General features: G+C 40.0%; 1 protein-coding gene across 1 annotated transcript; it reads right to left on the reverse strand.

The window, feature by feature from the left end:
- Positions 1-1,099: 1,099 nt before the first annotated feature.
- On the reverse strand, positions 1,100-13,939 carry cmtm7 (CKLF-like MARVEL transmembrane domain containing 7). Its single transcript, XM_030749482.1, has 5 exons — positions 13,721-13,939; positions 11,919-12,095; positions 9,524-9,622; positions 9,145-9,223; positions 1,100-8,625 (listed from the first exon to the last, which is right to left on the reverse strand). The coding sequence occupies exons 1-5, from the start codon at positions 13,832-13,834 to the stop codon at positions 8,618-8,620; spliced, it is 477 nt and encodes a 158-aa protein (XP_030605342.1). The 5' UTR covers positions 13,835-13,939; the 3' UTR covers positions 1,100-8,617.
- Positions 13,940-14,422: the final 483 nt, after the last annotated feature.

A 14,422-nucleotide genomic window follows, 5' to 3' on the forward strand; every position in this document is an offset into this window, starting at 1 on the left:
GTTTATCTGCTCCAACCAATGGAAACAGAGCTTCCTCATGTTCACACTCTGGGCTTAAACACAGCCCAGAAAGCATTTCCTTCCTCAGTGGGTCAGGTCATGATGTCATGTGGGAGGGACTCACATAGATACATGCATACAGTATATGCAGGATGTCTCATATAAAAGTGAGTGTTTCAATGGTGTTTTTGTTGTTTTTTTAGTTGTAACATTTGAACAAACATCAACATAATCAAACCATGTGAGACCTTTGTTAACACAGAGAGTGATGTAGTTTATGACACATATTTCAGTCAGCCACCATGGGCGGGGCAAACATTTTGGTTTTCCTTCTGGTGCATCGGTCTATAATATTAATAGTAATGATTGGTGCTGGAAATGACAGCATGCATCCATGAAGTGAGTGCAGAATGCTTTAAAACAATTTTAATAACCAACATTAAGACTAATTTAAGGAGGAATACAACTAAATTGGAGCTGCAGCAGGATTCAGTTTACATGACATCACTTGGTCTTCACTGCACAGCAAAATTTAAACTTTTTAACAACTTTTAATATTTCCCAGTTATTCTCAATTTTAAGCAAAAAAGAGTAAATTTTAATACTTAAGCTCCTCATTTTTGAAGTCCTTTTCTGTTCAAACTATTATTTTATGAAGACCTTTTTAACACTTGATATTCCTCATGTATCAGAACCATAGGAGGCGTTCCACAGGGATCAACTTCAGGACTCTTTATCTTTCTAATGTTTGCAAAAGATTCTGACTTTCTCCACATGCTGATGATAATGTTCTCCTGTATCTTCAAAATGTGCTTTACATTTCAAAATCTTCCACATTTAATTCAAATTTAATGTATTTTAGGTGTTCAACCCAGTTTTGTTCCACCTACAGGGAAGCTACAGTAAAATACCAAACCGCAGTAAGCTTCAGTCACTTATAAATGATACACCTCGATCATGTTTTCAGGGATTTTAATTTTCTAATAGACACATTTTAAACATCAAAAACAAGCATAAAACTTTCTTATATGAGAGAAAACAAACAAAAACATTATAAAAATGTATCTTTTTAAATTTCTAATTAAAAATATTTTTTGCACTACATGCTCCTCATGTATTTATTATATTCTTTTATGGCATGTTCATGTATTGTTCATTATGGTCTATGAAACAGCACAAAGACAGAAATGGTGCAATGAGCCTTTAATTCACAACATGCAATAAATCACAACTTGTAGTTTAAACACACTTTAAAAATGTAGAAAACAACTCGGGTCACGTGAGCTCTTTGTGATGTGTCTTATATACTGTAGACATCTTTTCTTCTGTAATATATAATACAATCACTTCATTTCTTCACCTCAGCAGCACAAACTTTAAGACCAGCCTCAACCTCACGCTGAATATGGTTCCACGTTCTTCAGTTTGTTCTCACAGAAACCAAGTGACCAGTTTATACACCAACAGAACATTAAGGCACTTTGGAGAAAAACTAAATAATCTAAACTACCAGGGTGACCGTTTCCACTGGGTTCCTCACACTGTGGTTTGTTTTGTTTTTCATTTGACAGCTTTTCCTCGTCCTGATCTAGAACAGTGAACGGAGACCAAAAGCAACTCAATCAGGAACTCAGGAAATTTGTTACGGGAAGAAATTTAAAAATGCACATTTTTAAGCAGCTTTTAATGTAAATAATAATAATATGATCTCCAGATAAAGAATGAAGATAAAAGTGGATGACTTTTATTTCCTGACCTTTGAATCAGCTGTCGTCAAAAAATAATAAAAATTTTCTTTAGTGCTGAAAATCTTTTTGGAGATTCATCTAGATTTGCAAAAAAGGAAAGAAATAATCTTTTCTTGGTTTTGGATCGTGTACCATGATTTAAACATTCAAAGTTCATTACAGTCTTTTCACCAGGATCTAGGAACCCTTAGAGGAACTTGGTGTTTCCACAGCAGGAACCAGGATCTCAGGTCAGTTCAAAGGGAATTTTTTAAAGTCTGTATGTATTAACAAAATAAAAAAACAGCATGTTTTTACCACATGAGCTGACTGATATTCTATGTAATACTTCAACTGTAGCAGAAACACAGACAATCGGCAGTTTGAACAAATGTTTTTGCACCATGAAAAATGGATCCTGGGACTAAAAGTTTCTGTACTTGGACTGAAATGTTTTAGTGTGTAAAACTACAGACTTCAGGCAGTTACTCTGAGTCTTCTCCAGTAAAGTCAAAACAGGCTGTAGATTATTTCTTAATGTGATGAAGTTCATATTGATTTTGAAAAAAGCTTTCTGAATCAAACTGAATTCCTATGAACACATTCTGTATATGAATATGTGACATCAGCAGAGAAGAGACAACATTTTTCTACCAGAAGCCTCCAGGTGTTATTGGCCAATTGTGACTGAGCTTTGGTTGCTTTCCACTAAACCGGATGGCAGAAATTGGTATAAACAAATCTTGGCCTGGATATGGACTGGGTGCACTACAAGTCAGGAAAAATGTAGCTTATTGCTCCCTGAAACGAGGTCTTCAGACTGTAATTTGTCAGTCTCGCTGCCCATTTTCTGTATTCTCCCCATAGCAAATTTAATGAGAAGCACAGTAACTAAAACCTGACTGTAGCTGTATTAGTAGTTGGTCCTGATTCAAGGTTAACTGCCAACCATTCTCATCAATGTTTGTCTCCCAGTGGGCACGCAGCCGTACATCAGGTCACTTTGCATTGGTGAGAAAAGCATCATTAAGCATCAGAAAATACACACAAGCAAAAATAAATAATGTAAACAGTATGGTTTTTGTCTATCCTAGAGCCAGAATCAGTCACAATGATCAGAGTTCTTGTGGCAAGAAAATGACTGTAAACAGTTCAAAGGTCCTTCAGGAAACTGATATAAAGGCCCAAACTCTGACTTCTTTACACATTAGTTCTGGATCCATGCAAAACCTCCACACAGAACTATAAACCCGAGTTTTAGGGTTTAAAAAAAGGACACGGGCCAATAAAAATGTCTGAATTTGATCCAAAACTGAACACTGATCGGAAAACATAGCTTTACAAAAAGTTTAACAATACAAATAATAGAAAAATCAAATGTGAATCTTATAGATTTTAATTTCTGTTTGTCTATAGATGTCCATTAAGTGATGAACATTGTTGAAGATCATTTAACTGCCTGCTAAAGTCAGTTTAGCATATTAGAAGTTTTATCAGTGCATCACATATGAAAATAAAACTCTTACAAATCAAGCTGGTCCAGACACAAATCAAAAAGGCAGCACAGTGAAGCAGCAAATACACAGCGAGTGAACATCTTGGAGCATCGCAACATGAAATAAAGTTTAGCTTATGAAGAGCGGTGACATTAATGGGTGTAAAACTGAAGACCCGTACACAGTGTGTGACTTTGGGCTGTCTCAGGTAAAGAGGTCTTTGGCTGTCAGGAGTCTATGGCCTGTTGTCTCAGGTACGGCAGTGAGTCAGTAAGTAATGTTACTGCTGTGAAGGGGCATGTTTGAACCCCAAACCTCTCAGTTAGTCCCTGAACCAAACAAAGCGAGCAGAAGTGGAAGAACACAAAGGTTCCAGAGGGACGTCACTTCTGCTCCCTCCAGCTTAATGCAGACTAAAACCTGAACCAGGTCTCAGAACAGGACCGTTATTCCTGATGCTGCCACAGCCAGCGCACCGCGGGACACCTTTCAGAGGCTGCTGAGAAAACAGCATTATATTTGCTGAGACCCACCCGAGAAACTAGGTCAGACCAGGTCCACATTAAACTGCATTTTCACAGCAGAAGTGAGAAACTTTTGAGGAACTCAGATTTGCTGCATTTTCACACGATCATTTAAACCCCGCAGAAGTAGACCCAGCACCCTGGCCAGGTCACCAGCTAATTTAGAAACACCATTTAACCCAACCCCACGTATTCTTTGGACTGAGGGAGGAAGCCCAGAGAGAGCCCACATAGACACGGGGAGAACATCAAACTCCAACAGGACAGTGGATTTGAACCTTCATGCAGTGAGGAAACGGTGCTAACCACTGTGCCACCATGCCACCCCAACCTAATTATGCTTTTTACAATTCAGCACCATCTAATGCTAAAAATCCCTAGAACAGTAACACCGGGTGTTTTTCCACCAACGTGAAAGTGAAAGTGATAAACTTCAGGTTAGTGTTCTAGGGTTAAGCTTAATACATGCATTTCACCAATGATCCAGTGACAAACGGTGTTATATTAACCAGTTAACCATGATGGTTCACATTCATGGTTTTAATAGACCCATCTAGCAGTGAACCTGTTAAGACCGCTGATATCACACAGTGTGTAGAGGCTCCAAGAGATGCACCTGAAGTAAGACAATAATATGAATTTAAATGTATTAGAAACAAATCTGTAAACCTGAACTTCCAGTTAAACATTCAGTTCAAATCCAATTAGATGTGAATCCTTCATTTGGTCCTCTGGGCTACCTCAGAGGAAATTTAAGACACATTCAGTGCACAATCAGAAGCATCACACTAAGATTTTTGGCATCTAATCAATATTAAGGCAGTAATCTCAGGATTATCGCTGCAGATCAAACGTTGGGTTCATACCTTACAGATTTTTCTTTAAACAACAAATGGCAGAAAAATTTCTAAGTACACCAGAGAGGCTTCTTATTGTAAGGTTATGACAGATTTAAAGAGAGTACAAGTTTTAGTTCTACAAAGATTTCTCAGTGGAAAAATTAAAAAGCTTTTTCCCCAAGAAATTTACAGCAGTAAATTATTCATAAACCTGTAAACTGGAATTATAAATAAAAAAAATATTTAAAAAAAATCTAATAATAAATGGCACTTTGTTAAATTATCAGTATATTTAAAGACTAGTAAGATGACCAGCTGTTTTCATCTAAACACAGACACGTTAGCAGGGTTGGCTTTAATTATCATTACTGTAAGCTTACTGTGATACAGCAGGAGTCACGCTTGTTAGCTACAGCTATGACAGAACTACCCTCTCCACTAAATAACATGTATTTGATAATATGCATTTGAAATGGTTTTAATTTACTCAAATACAAAATATGACTGAACACGTTTCCTTAGCAATAACTCTGTAGCAGAAATCATTTAGCGGGAAGCTAATGTTTTCCAGCTAAAAACACATTTAAAAGGACAAAACAGGCTAACATTGGCCTACCAGCACCTTTGATGGTTCTAGACTATTAAAGACTATTGAGGTCTATTAAACTGTCCGGCTAGATTTGTAACAGTCCTTCATATTCAAATTTTCATATTCAGAAAACCGTATCAGGTGGCTAATTTCTCAAACTAGCGGCTGTAGCACTAATGTCGTCTTTTCCAGTTGGTCAAAGCGCCATTTTCCACATAACTTCATCCATCAGAAATGTTTGTAGAACTAAAGGAGCAGAGATACTAAATGTGGTTTAAAGCTGCAGAGCTGTGGGGGTCGTCGGCTGTGGAAATCGCTGTGTGTAGCTTAATAAAAGTTTGCTCTCACTAAATGAAAGCACAGATTAATAATTGTGATCAGAATACTATAACAAGCAAAGATAAACAGGCTGGGAGAGGTATTAGAGAAATGTTGTGCTTTAACAGTCAGAGAATTGTAAAATGACTAAAATGCTCTTCTCTAAGTGCAGCATACCAAACACTTACAGCATTGTTTTCACTCTGTGCTTTCATTAGCATTACAATTATGTGAAATCCAAAATTTGACCCAAACAGAGTTTAGCATATCAGTTTCTTTATAACTCCAAACAGTCTATAATTAATGATCTTTAATATTTCTTACCAATATTTCCTCATCTCTCCATGCAACTCCATTAATCTATATATTCACTTTTAATCTCTTTAGTGCATTTTAATTCATATCATTAATTCATTGAATGAAATCTGTTTTCTGATCCATGAATTCATGATTTTGATCATTAAACTGTGTGAATATTTTGGTAATCTGCACTAAAGTTTTACAAATCCAGTTTATGATTCAGTTTTGATTCATTAATTTATTAATTCACACAGACGAATTTCCACACCAGTGATTCTTCCATACGATCCCCTGACAGAGTTTCCATATATTTTTCTTTGTAAGTATAATCCGGATATTGTACTCTCTCTCTTTTTTTGCCATCTTTTAAAATAATTACCAATGTGCTTCTTGGGTGCACGACAAATACAAAATACAAAATTCAGACTGAATTATAAAGTCAAATGGCTAAGAGTCTGTTTTTTTAAGCACCAAGGAGAGCTGAATGAAAACTTGAAAGCAAAATGATCATATTCAACATTTTATGCCATACTGAACCCGTGGCAGCTGAAACGTTTCTAAACTCTGACTGTGGTGAATTAATGAGACGCTTTATGGGAGTCACACTTCAGAAAAACATAGCAGTATTTTATCCATGAAATATTAAAATCAATGAGACATTCTTCCTTTGTAACACAGTACTGAAAATACTGTTTGAATGACGCTCTTAGTGCTGTTCTTCATTTCTCTTATTGTCAATAAATCCTGCACACCAACATAACCCTATAATGTATTCATCAGTGTCTGCAACTGTAATCTTCAACATCAGAGCTTCCTATAAAAGACCTAAATCTTTAAAAGCACCTCACAGCATATGGTTAAAAAATAAAATGGTCCATTTGCTTCAGACTATTCAGTTCAAGCCGTACTTGAAGAGAACTTTCAGGTTTATTTCCTGCAGAGGTGTCTGTGGGTCACGGAAACTTTGCACCCATCACTTCTTTTAGATAGATAACCAAAATAAATGAATGAGCTCAGCGCTTCTACTCACATAATCTGATTATTACATCAATCAATTCAAAGATTGTTTTCATTTTGTCATTAAATGAAGATTTTTATCAACAATTTTCTGTCAGTTTCTTACAGTTTCCTTTTTGCAGTGTTAATAAACTATAACACCATTCTAATACTGGTCAATATATTATATCAGAGTTTTTTTGAAACCATTAAAATTTGTGTTGTAAAAACCCAGCGGGACTCTAACTTATTTGTATGCACGCAGTTGTAAAAAGGTCACGTTTTGCCCCAGCGTTCAACATCTGTGGGACCCTTTATTTCCTTGAATCTCTTAAAATGAGGGACAAACTTAACATGACCCAAAAAGAAATTATAAGAAAAATACAGCAGGCAAAAATGAACTGAAGTTATTTCAGTAGAATCTAAATAATAGGTTAATTCTGCACATGGGGGTTTCTGACAATAAAAAAATAAAAAATAAATACTCTCAGCTGCCAGTGTCCCCCTCAGCGTCCCCCTTGGTGTCCTGGCAGCTGTATCTTTAGGTGGCACGAATCCCCCTGGAAGCACAAACTCTATAACACATAATTACAGGTCTCAGTAGATCTTCATGGGGTGCGTGTGAGCCTCAGTCACTTACAAATGGCTGAGTAAGAGCCAGGAATGAAAAAATACTAAAAATCATAATAAATATAAGCCACTAAAAATACTGTCACTGTCTGCGATCGCCATTAATTATCAGAACTAAGGCGTCCGAGATTAGAAGTCAATGCGTCGCTCTCAAGTTATCGTGTTTGCAAAGTTGAAACTCAGCCGCCCGGCGGGATGACGGCAGTACCCATCGGCTCTTTAGGCTGAGGGTAAAGATTTCCAGCATGCGTGCTTTTACTCTGGAGAAAAATTAGGCATTTTTTTCATGGTTTTTGTGTTGTTTGCTTTATTAGCATGTTAACATTCTAGGTTTACCTGTTTGGCTTCATTTATGTGTTAGCATGCTGTCGTTTGTTAGCATGCTGTTGTTTTGTATCCCCTGAGTAACGTTTTAGCATGCTAACAACTACATTAGCATGCAAATCTTTGACAAATATTAGATTGTTCATGTTTGAATGATAAGAATATTTGAATTACTAATATTTTAAAGGAAAACCACTGTAATTTTAATACATCCGTGGTCCGAACTGCTTCCGCAGAGCTTCAGGAAGTTTCAAAGTGGAATAGAAAAGTCGGAATGAAGGGAAATTTGTTTTGAAAAATAAGAACGCATCGAGCAGAATAAGCCAGGTGCTGTAAACCACCGAGGAAATGCGACAGCGAGGCGAGGCTGTAGTCAGACCTGCATAAATTTAGACTTCATTTAAACTGATTTATGGCACACAACAGTAAGAGGGCACTATTGTTTTAGAGCCTACACTTCTCTAAAAAAAAAAAGCTTAAAGAAAATAAAAACATTTTATAATAATGGGAATGATGGGAAATCTAGTAAAGACGGCAGCTTCGGGTGACTGTTTGCACCGTGCTGTCATTCACTGATGATGATTACTGATGGTTAAAATGTGACACAGAGCACCTTTAACATGACAATGTGACTGTAGAGGCCTGATTCAATGAGAAATGAAAAATAACACTAACTACTGTCCTGTCTGGGTGGAGCATGATGATCGGGGATGTTTACGCCTCAGGCAGCCTTCCTCCATCAGTGCTCCCCCTGCAGTATGATTCATAATCCAATCAGATCGATCTATTCAGGTGGTTGCTTGGCAGAAAACATGGATCAGGACACAGCAAACTGCCAACACAGCCATCTGGTTCCTCCACGACGGCTCGCTTTTTACACCGCTGCAGAAAGGCATGATGGGAGAGAAAGTTAGATTCTCGGAGCAGTGAAAATACTTTCTATCATGTGGGTCTGCCTCAAACTGTTTGAAAAAACAAAACTAATATTATGTCTGAAGCCCTTTAACTGATTAGCATTCTTCACTGAATCATATAACCAGATACGGGAATGGAATGGAGACTTTCCCATCCACAACGTTAAAACGTAGCTGCGTGGTGGCCTAAGTGTTCAAATACAATCACTGTGAGCCCGTTGGCTGCACTGTGCAGTGTGTGTTTTCAAAAACTGAACAGTGCTAATAAAAAGCTGGAGAGGCCGAGAATGATGACTGAATAGTTTCTGGAGGTTTGGATCTGCAGTGTGTTAAAAAGGCGAGAGCCTCATTCGGTGCTGGAGACACTTGGACCAAAATCAATGCCAGCATGAAACAAGCTAAAAACCCAGAAGGAGGTGAAGGCCCTGTGCTGTGCATCCAGAGCTCCTTAAAGCAAATGAAAGTGCAGTTAAAGGACAGGACCTACCAGACTGAGGCCCACAGGCCACACTGTAAGATGTCCACAAATTAACGGCCATCAGGAAAGTTGCTATGAATCCAAACACCTGCAAACACACACAGCATGTTAGCATGCCAGCCTCACAAAGACAAACTCCTTTCAAAGTAAAGTTATTCATGTTTACCAGCTGAGATCAGAAAAACTTAAATAGATCCCTTCAGATGAAGAAACGCGAGGGTTCATAGGAACTGATTTCTCAGATGGTATCAGGAAAACCCTTAATGTGAATTCCTGTGTAATCAGGACAGATTAACAGAAGCAGGAAAAAGGGGAATGTTATCACGCCGCCTCAGTTTCCTGGTCTGCTACCAGAGCTGGGAGAGAGTCACCCTACGTTCCTACGTACCGATCCAGCCACCAGTGCCGAAACTCCAGAGCTCTTCACCGAGGCGACGATGGAGGCGATGAGAATGAGGACACATCCCACAGAGTAATGAAAGAACTCCTGAAACAGCAGAGGAACAATAAAGGTTTTACTGAAGAGACACAACATTTCTAAGCAGCTTTCTTAGCATCTGTCATTGACTTCCTCTGGACAGATGTTTCTGCACTCTGTGGGCTGGTGAACACCTCTGTGATTCAGCTGGAGTAAAGTCACTAATGACTGGCACTCGACTACAGAGGAAATATGAGAAAGCTCTGAGCCTTGATCTAATTTCCTCTGTAGTGGAAAGCTGCACAGTCAGGTCTCATTCACAGTGAGCACAAACTTCACGTGATGGAAACTCTGCACAAATGTTTTCATGGAGGCCTGAGGTGGAAAGTAGCAGAATGGAAACCTGTGGAGGGACAGTTATGAAACCAAAGTCTAAACCAGGACACAAACATTCGCTCAGTTGTGGTTTTGAGGTCGGGCTTCACTCGCAGGCATTTTCATAGATCCATTAATAAATAATCCTGTGTATGAAGTGTATCCGGGGAAGTACATTAGAACAAATTACTGATCGATGTACTCAGCTGCCTCTCCAGCACGTCTTTCTTCCTGCAGTCACATACTCTGTGAGCTCAGCACAGTGGCTCAATAAAAACTTTTCCACCTGCTGAAGGTTCTGGTTAGAGTGACCGCCAGAACCGAACCAGGACCACCATCACTGGCTGCAGTCCAACGTTCAATGGAGAGGAAACTGAATGATATTGAGGACCACCACAATAGCAACCTGATCTTTAGGGAGCCGTGAAGTGATGATAGCACGATGGGGATGAGCAGCTACTGCATTTTCAAGATGCGGAGTGACCGCTACTAAACAGATCTGTGTATGGTGCAGAGGAGGGAGAGTGGATATACTGGACAAAGAACGTTGAAGCCAGGCAGGAGGAAAAGAGGAAGACCTCAGAGGAGGTTCATGGATGTAGTGAAGGAGGATATGCAGAGGGTTGGAGTGACAGAGGAGGATGCTGGGATAGGCTGAGATGGAGGCAGATGATCCGCTGTGGTGCCCTCTAAAGGGAGCAGCCAAAAGCAGAAGAAAAAGAACCTCTCTTGGTCAAATTAAATTTAATCTCTATAAACAGATTCTATCTATGATTATGGAGGATCTGTAAGAAAGAGACAGGATTTTTGCTACTAGAAGCTTTCTGGTTTCAGTTTGAAGTCCAAGTACTGTTTACTGTTGCATGCAGTCCATAGAGAGCAAATTTGGCAAAATGCACTGGATAAGTATCAGCTACCATCTGACAACTTAGCTTTTTTACATTTCTCTGGATTCAGTAGGCACCAAACAGAAAAAGGAAGTCTTGCCCCGGATATCCTGTGGAGGTAGAGCTAGGCAATTAATTAATCAGACTTTAATTTGTTGTAAATGTTGTAAACCCAACAGGTTTGAGCCAAAACGACTAAAAGGAGCTTTAGGTCGATGTCGCGGTCCCAGGATGCTAATAAACTGATCATGTGAGGTGTTTTTTTTCTGACTGATGGAAAAAATGCTAAAAATTGGTCACCCAACATAATTTGGGTTAATATCTATCTGGTCAGCTGGTGTGTGGGAACAGAAGTAAAGCACTCTCAAAAGATTCAATGACAATGATCTCAGTTTTAATAAATCTGAAACTCATCTGTGTTCACGGCCAAGTCATCAGGGAGCTCAGATTCAGATTCAGAAAACTTTATTCATCCCCAAGGGGCAATTGAGGGCAAGCAGAGCATCAAGGGCAACAGTAACATAAGAGACAAGAAATATAAGAATTAATATGTGAAAAGAAAAAAAAAAAAAAAAAAGAATCTGAATGACACTAACGGGATGGTTGGAATGAAAAATATAGTGCAAGGAGTATAAGGTGGCTGAGTACTTATAGATATAAGTGACTGAGTATTCACAATATAGAATAACTGAGTATTACAGATATAAAGTGGCTGAGTATTTACAGAAATAAAGTGACTGAGTTTAGTGACTATTTATATGCAAATAAGTGACGTAGTATACATTTATACAAGATGTAAGTGGATGACTATTCGAGGTTGAAGGCTGATGAGGGGCTTTTGCGGCGCTATAAACATCCACACATAGCTCATCGAGAAGCTTTTCACTACAGAAGCTTTCTTCCTTCTTTAAACCCCATAACAATCCCAGAACATCTGACCAAAGCATTTCGAAGCTTCCTGTTATGCAACGCTGAGAATCAAGCATTCAAATCTTTGGTGCAGAAGTTTGACTGAAATGCAGAAGTGAGACTGAGGAAATTAATGAACTAAACAGTCCTGAATCGAAACGCTAACACACAGATGGAAGTGTTTCTCCTCTTACCGTAAGAGGCCAGTTGATGCAAGGCATCTTCGCCTGCAGCCTGAACAGGTGCATGAGGAAGAAGATGAGGAAGGCGACGAAGAACCACAGCGTCACCACTTCAAAGTACTGGAAAGTCGGCCAGCTCGGCCAACCGCGAGCGCAGCGGACGCACAGGAAGGCGATGAGCAGGGAGATCTGGGAGAACAGAAAACGCACAAAGACAGTCAGGCGTGCTTAAACCCTGAAGGTGCGACTGTGACGTCAGGCTGCTGAAAGTCTACGAGCTCCAAGAGAGCCGAGCATCAGTGTAAACATGTCCAATAAAATTAATGCAATAAAAACTGAGTTGAAATGTTGAACCTAATATTTTTTTAAAGATCTGCTTGTTTTGAATTTGAGCCCAGCTCCTCATTTCCAGCAGCTCTACAGAGCCGTGCTGTTGGGAGTCCGTGGAGAACATGTTTTGGCATTAAGAAATAAACGGATGAGCTGCGTTCACTGTCGATGGTTTTCAGAAGTGTTCTCGAGCCCGTGCTGCCCGTTCTCGAGCACAGGATCAGCTGTTTCTAAGGCAGACTTCTTTGAGCTGGCAGGAAGGAAACAATGACGCAAACAACTACTCGTTACAACCAGAGTATGCAGAAGAGCATAATATTCAGATGACAGGGTCAGAATTTGGCATAAACAGCAGGAAAGCATGGCTCCATCCTGCCTTGTATCAGTGGCTCAGGCTCCTGCTGCTGGTGCGATGGCATGGGGGATATTTCCTTAGTACCAACTGAGCATCGTTTAACATCCACAGCAATCCTGAGTGTTGTTGCTGACCATGTCCATCCCTTTGTGACCACAGTGCACCATCTTCTGATGGCTGCTTCCAGCTGGATAGCTCACCATGACACAAAGCTCGGATCATCTCAGACTGGTTTCTTGAACTGTAAACAGACGGCCTCCACAGCCAGCAGATCTCAGTCCAGTAGAGCACCTTTGGCATGTGGTGGAACAGGTAAGTCACATTGTGGATGCAGTCAACTAGGCAGGAGCAGCTGTGAGATGCTCTCATGTCAACATGGACCATAATCTCTGAGGAAGGTCTGCAGCACCGCGCTGGATCTGAGCCATGAGGAATTAAAGCAGCTCTGAAGGCAAAAGGATCCAACCCAGTGCTAAAATGGTGTACCTAATAAAGTGACCAGTGATGGAGGAGTGTATATGCGGAGCATTTAAGTCGATGGTTGATACCAGATTGACTGAAAAATCAACATTTGGTTTTTAGACTTAAATTAATCTGTCACATCTGTCACACTTCATGGAGCTTAACAGGTTTAAATTACAGGAGTTTTCATGGAGAAATGGCTGAGAGAGTCCACCAGGAGATGCTCTGAACCACAGAGATAACCCTGGAACTCCGTTAGTGTGGGAAATATTCATCTGAGTCTCTGCCTTCTGCCCTCCATCTGATTTACATATGCAGGCAGATCAAACTGCTGAGGGGTCCTCTGAGAGCCCCGGGGGGACATTGCTTCTCTGTGCCCCCCATCCTGTTTTCTCTGTGCCGTCCCTGGCTGGACTTAGATCAATGGCAGGAAATTGAAGTTTTCATGAAAATCAATCCTTCTCCATTAGGAATCGATCACTTTCCTCTCCGAGCATCACATCCCGATCGATATCAAAAACTATCATTTAGATACTTCACAGTTAAAGTTTCTTACATCTACACCTATCCCACATTAGAAAAACTGTCAAGTGTCCCAGAAACCCGGTTTAAATGGGATAACGTCCCGGTTATATCCCGGTATTTTTCCGCCTGGACCGCCTCTTACCAGCTGTCCGATCTTGAGCAGCCCCGGGATGGTCCGGGTGTAGCCCAGGTTCAGGCCGCTCTCCCCGGATGTCCTGGTCATTGTTGTGGTCGTAGTGATGACGGTGTGCGACATGGTGCCGGTAAACAACACGGAAAAGGAGACGTTTAAACGAGTTTAACCGCAGCTGAAAGTCACCGTCGACCGTCCGACGTGTTACAGTCCGTCTGCTCCTCACTGACGTCAACACGCGGCTGATCGACACGACCGCTTCCGGGACGCATTTCACCATAAAAGCACCGAAAAAAACACGCTCTCCTCCCAAAATCATCTACTGCACTTTAATGTGCCTTCAGATATTTTTTAGTAACTGCATATAAGCAAGCATTAATTGCATATAAGCAAGCAAATTTTCACCTGTTTTGTGTTTTCATTTATTTTATTTTTTATTTTTTTTAAAAAGAGCCTGAAATATTAATTGGTTAGTTACATAGACTGTAAATAAAAGATGGACATAACCACGGTTTGGCCCTCTGGTTTTAACTCCATGTTTAAAGCCTGGCTTCATGAGTGACACAGACTGTATGGAAGCATCACAGAGACTCAGTTACCTCCTGCTCAGTGCTCAGTAACAGCACAACAATCGCAGTGTGTGTCTGTATAAACACAAGCTCCTCGTTTGCAGGTGGTACAATCTCAGCGAAACTTTGCACAAACATTGTC

This window comes from Archocentrus centrarchus, chromosome 16, assembly GCF_007364275.1.
Source record: "Archocentrus centrarchus isolate MPI-CPG fArcCen1 chromosome 16, fArcCen1, whole genome shotgun sequence".
NCBI classification, from domain to species: Eukaryota; Metazoa; Chordata; class Actinopteri; order Cichliformes; family Cichlidae; genus Archocentrus; species Archocentrus centrarchus.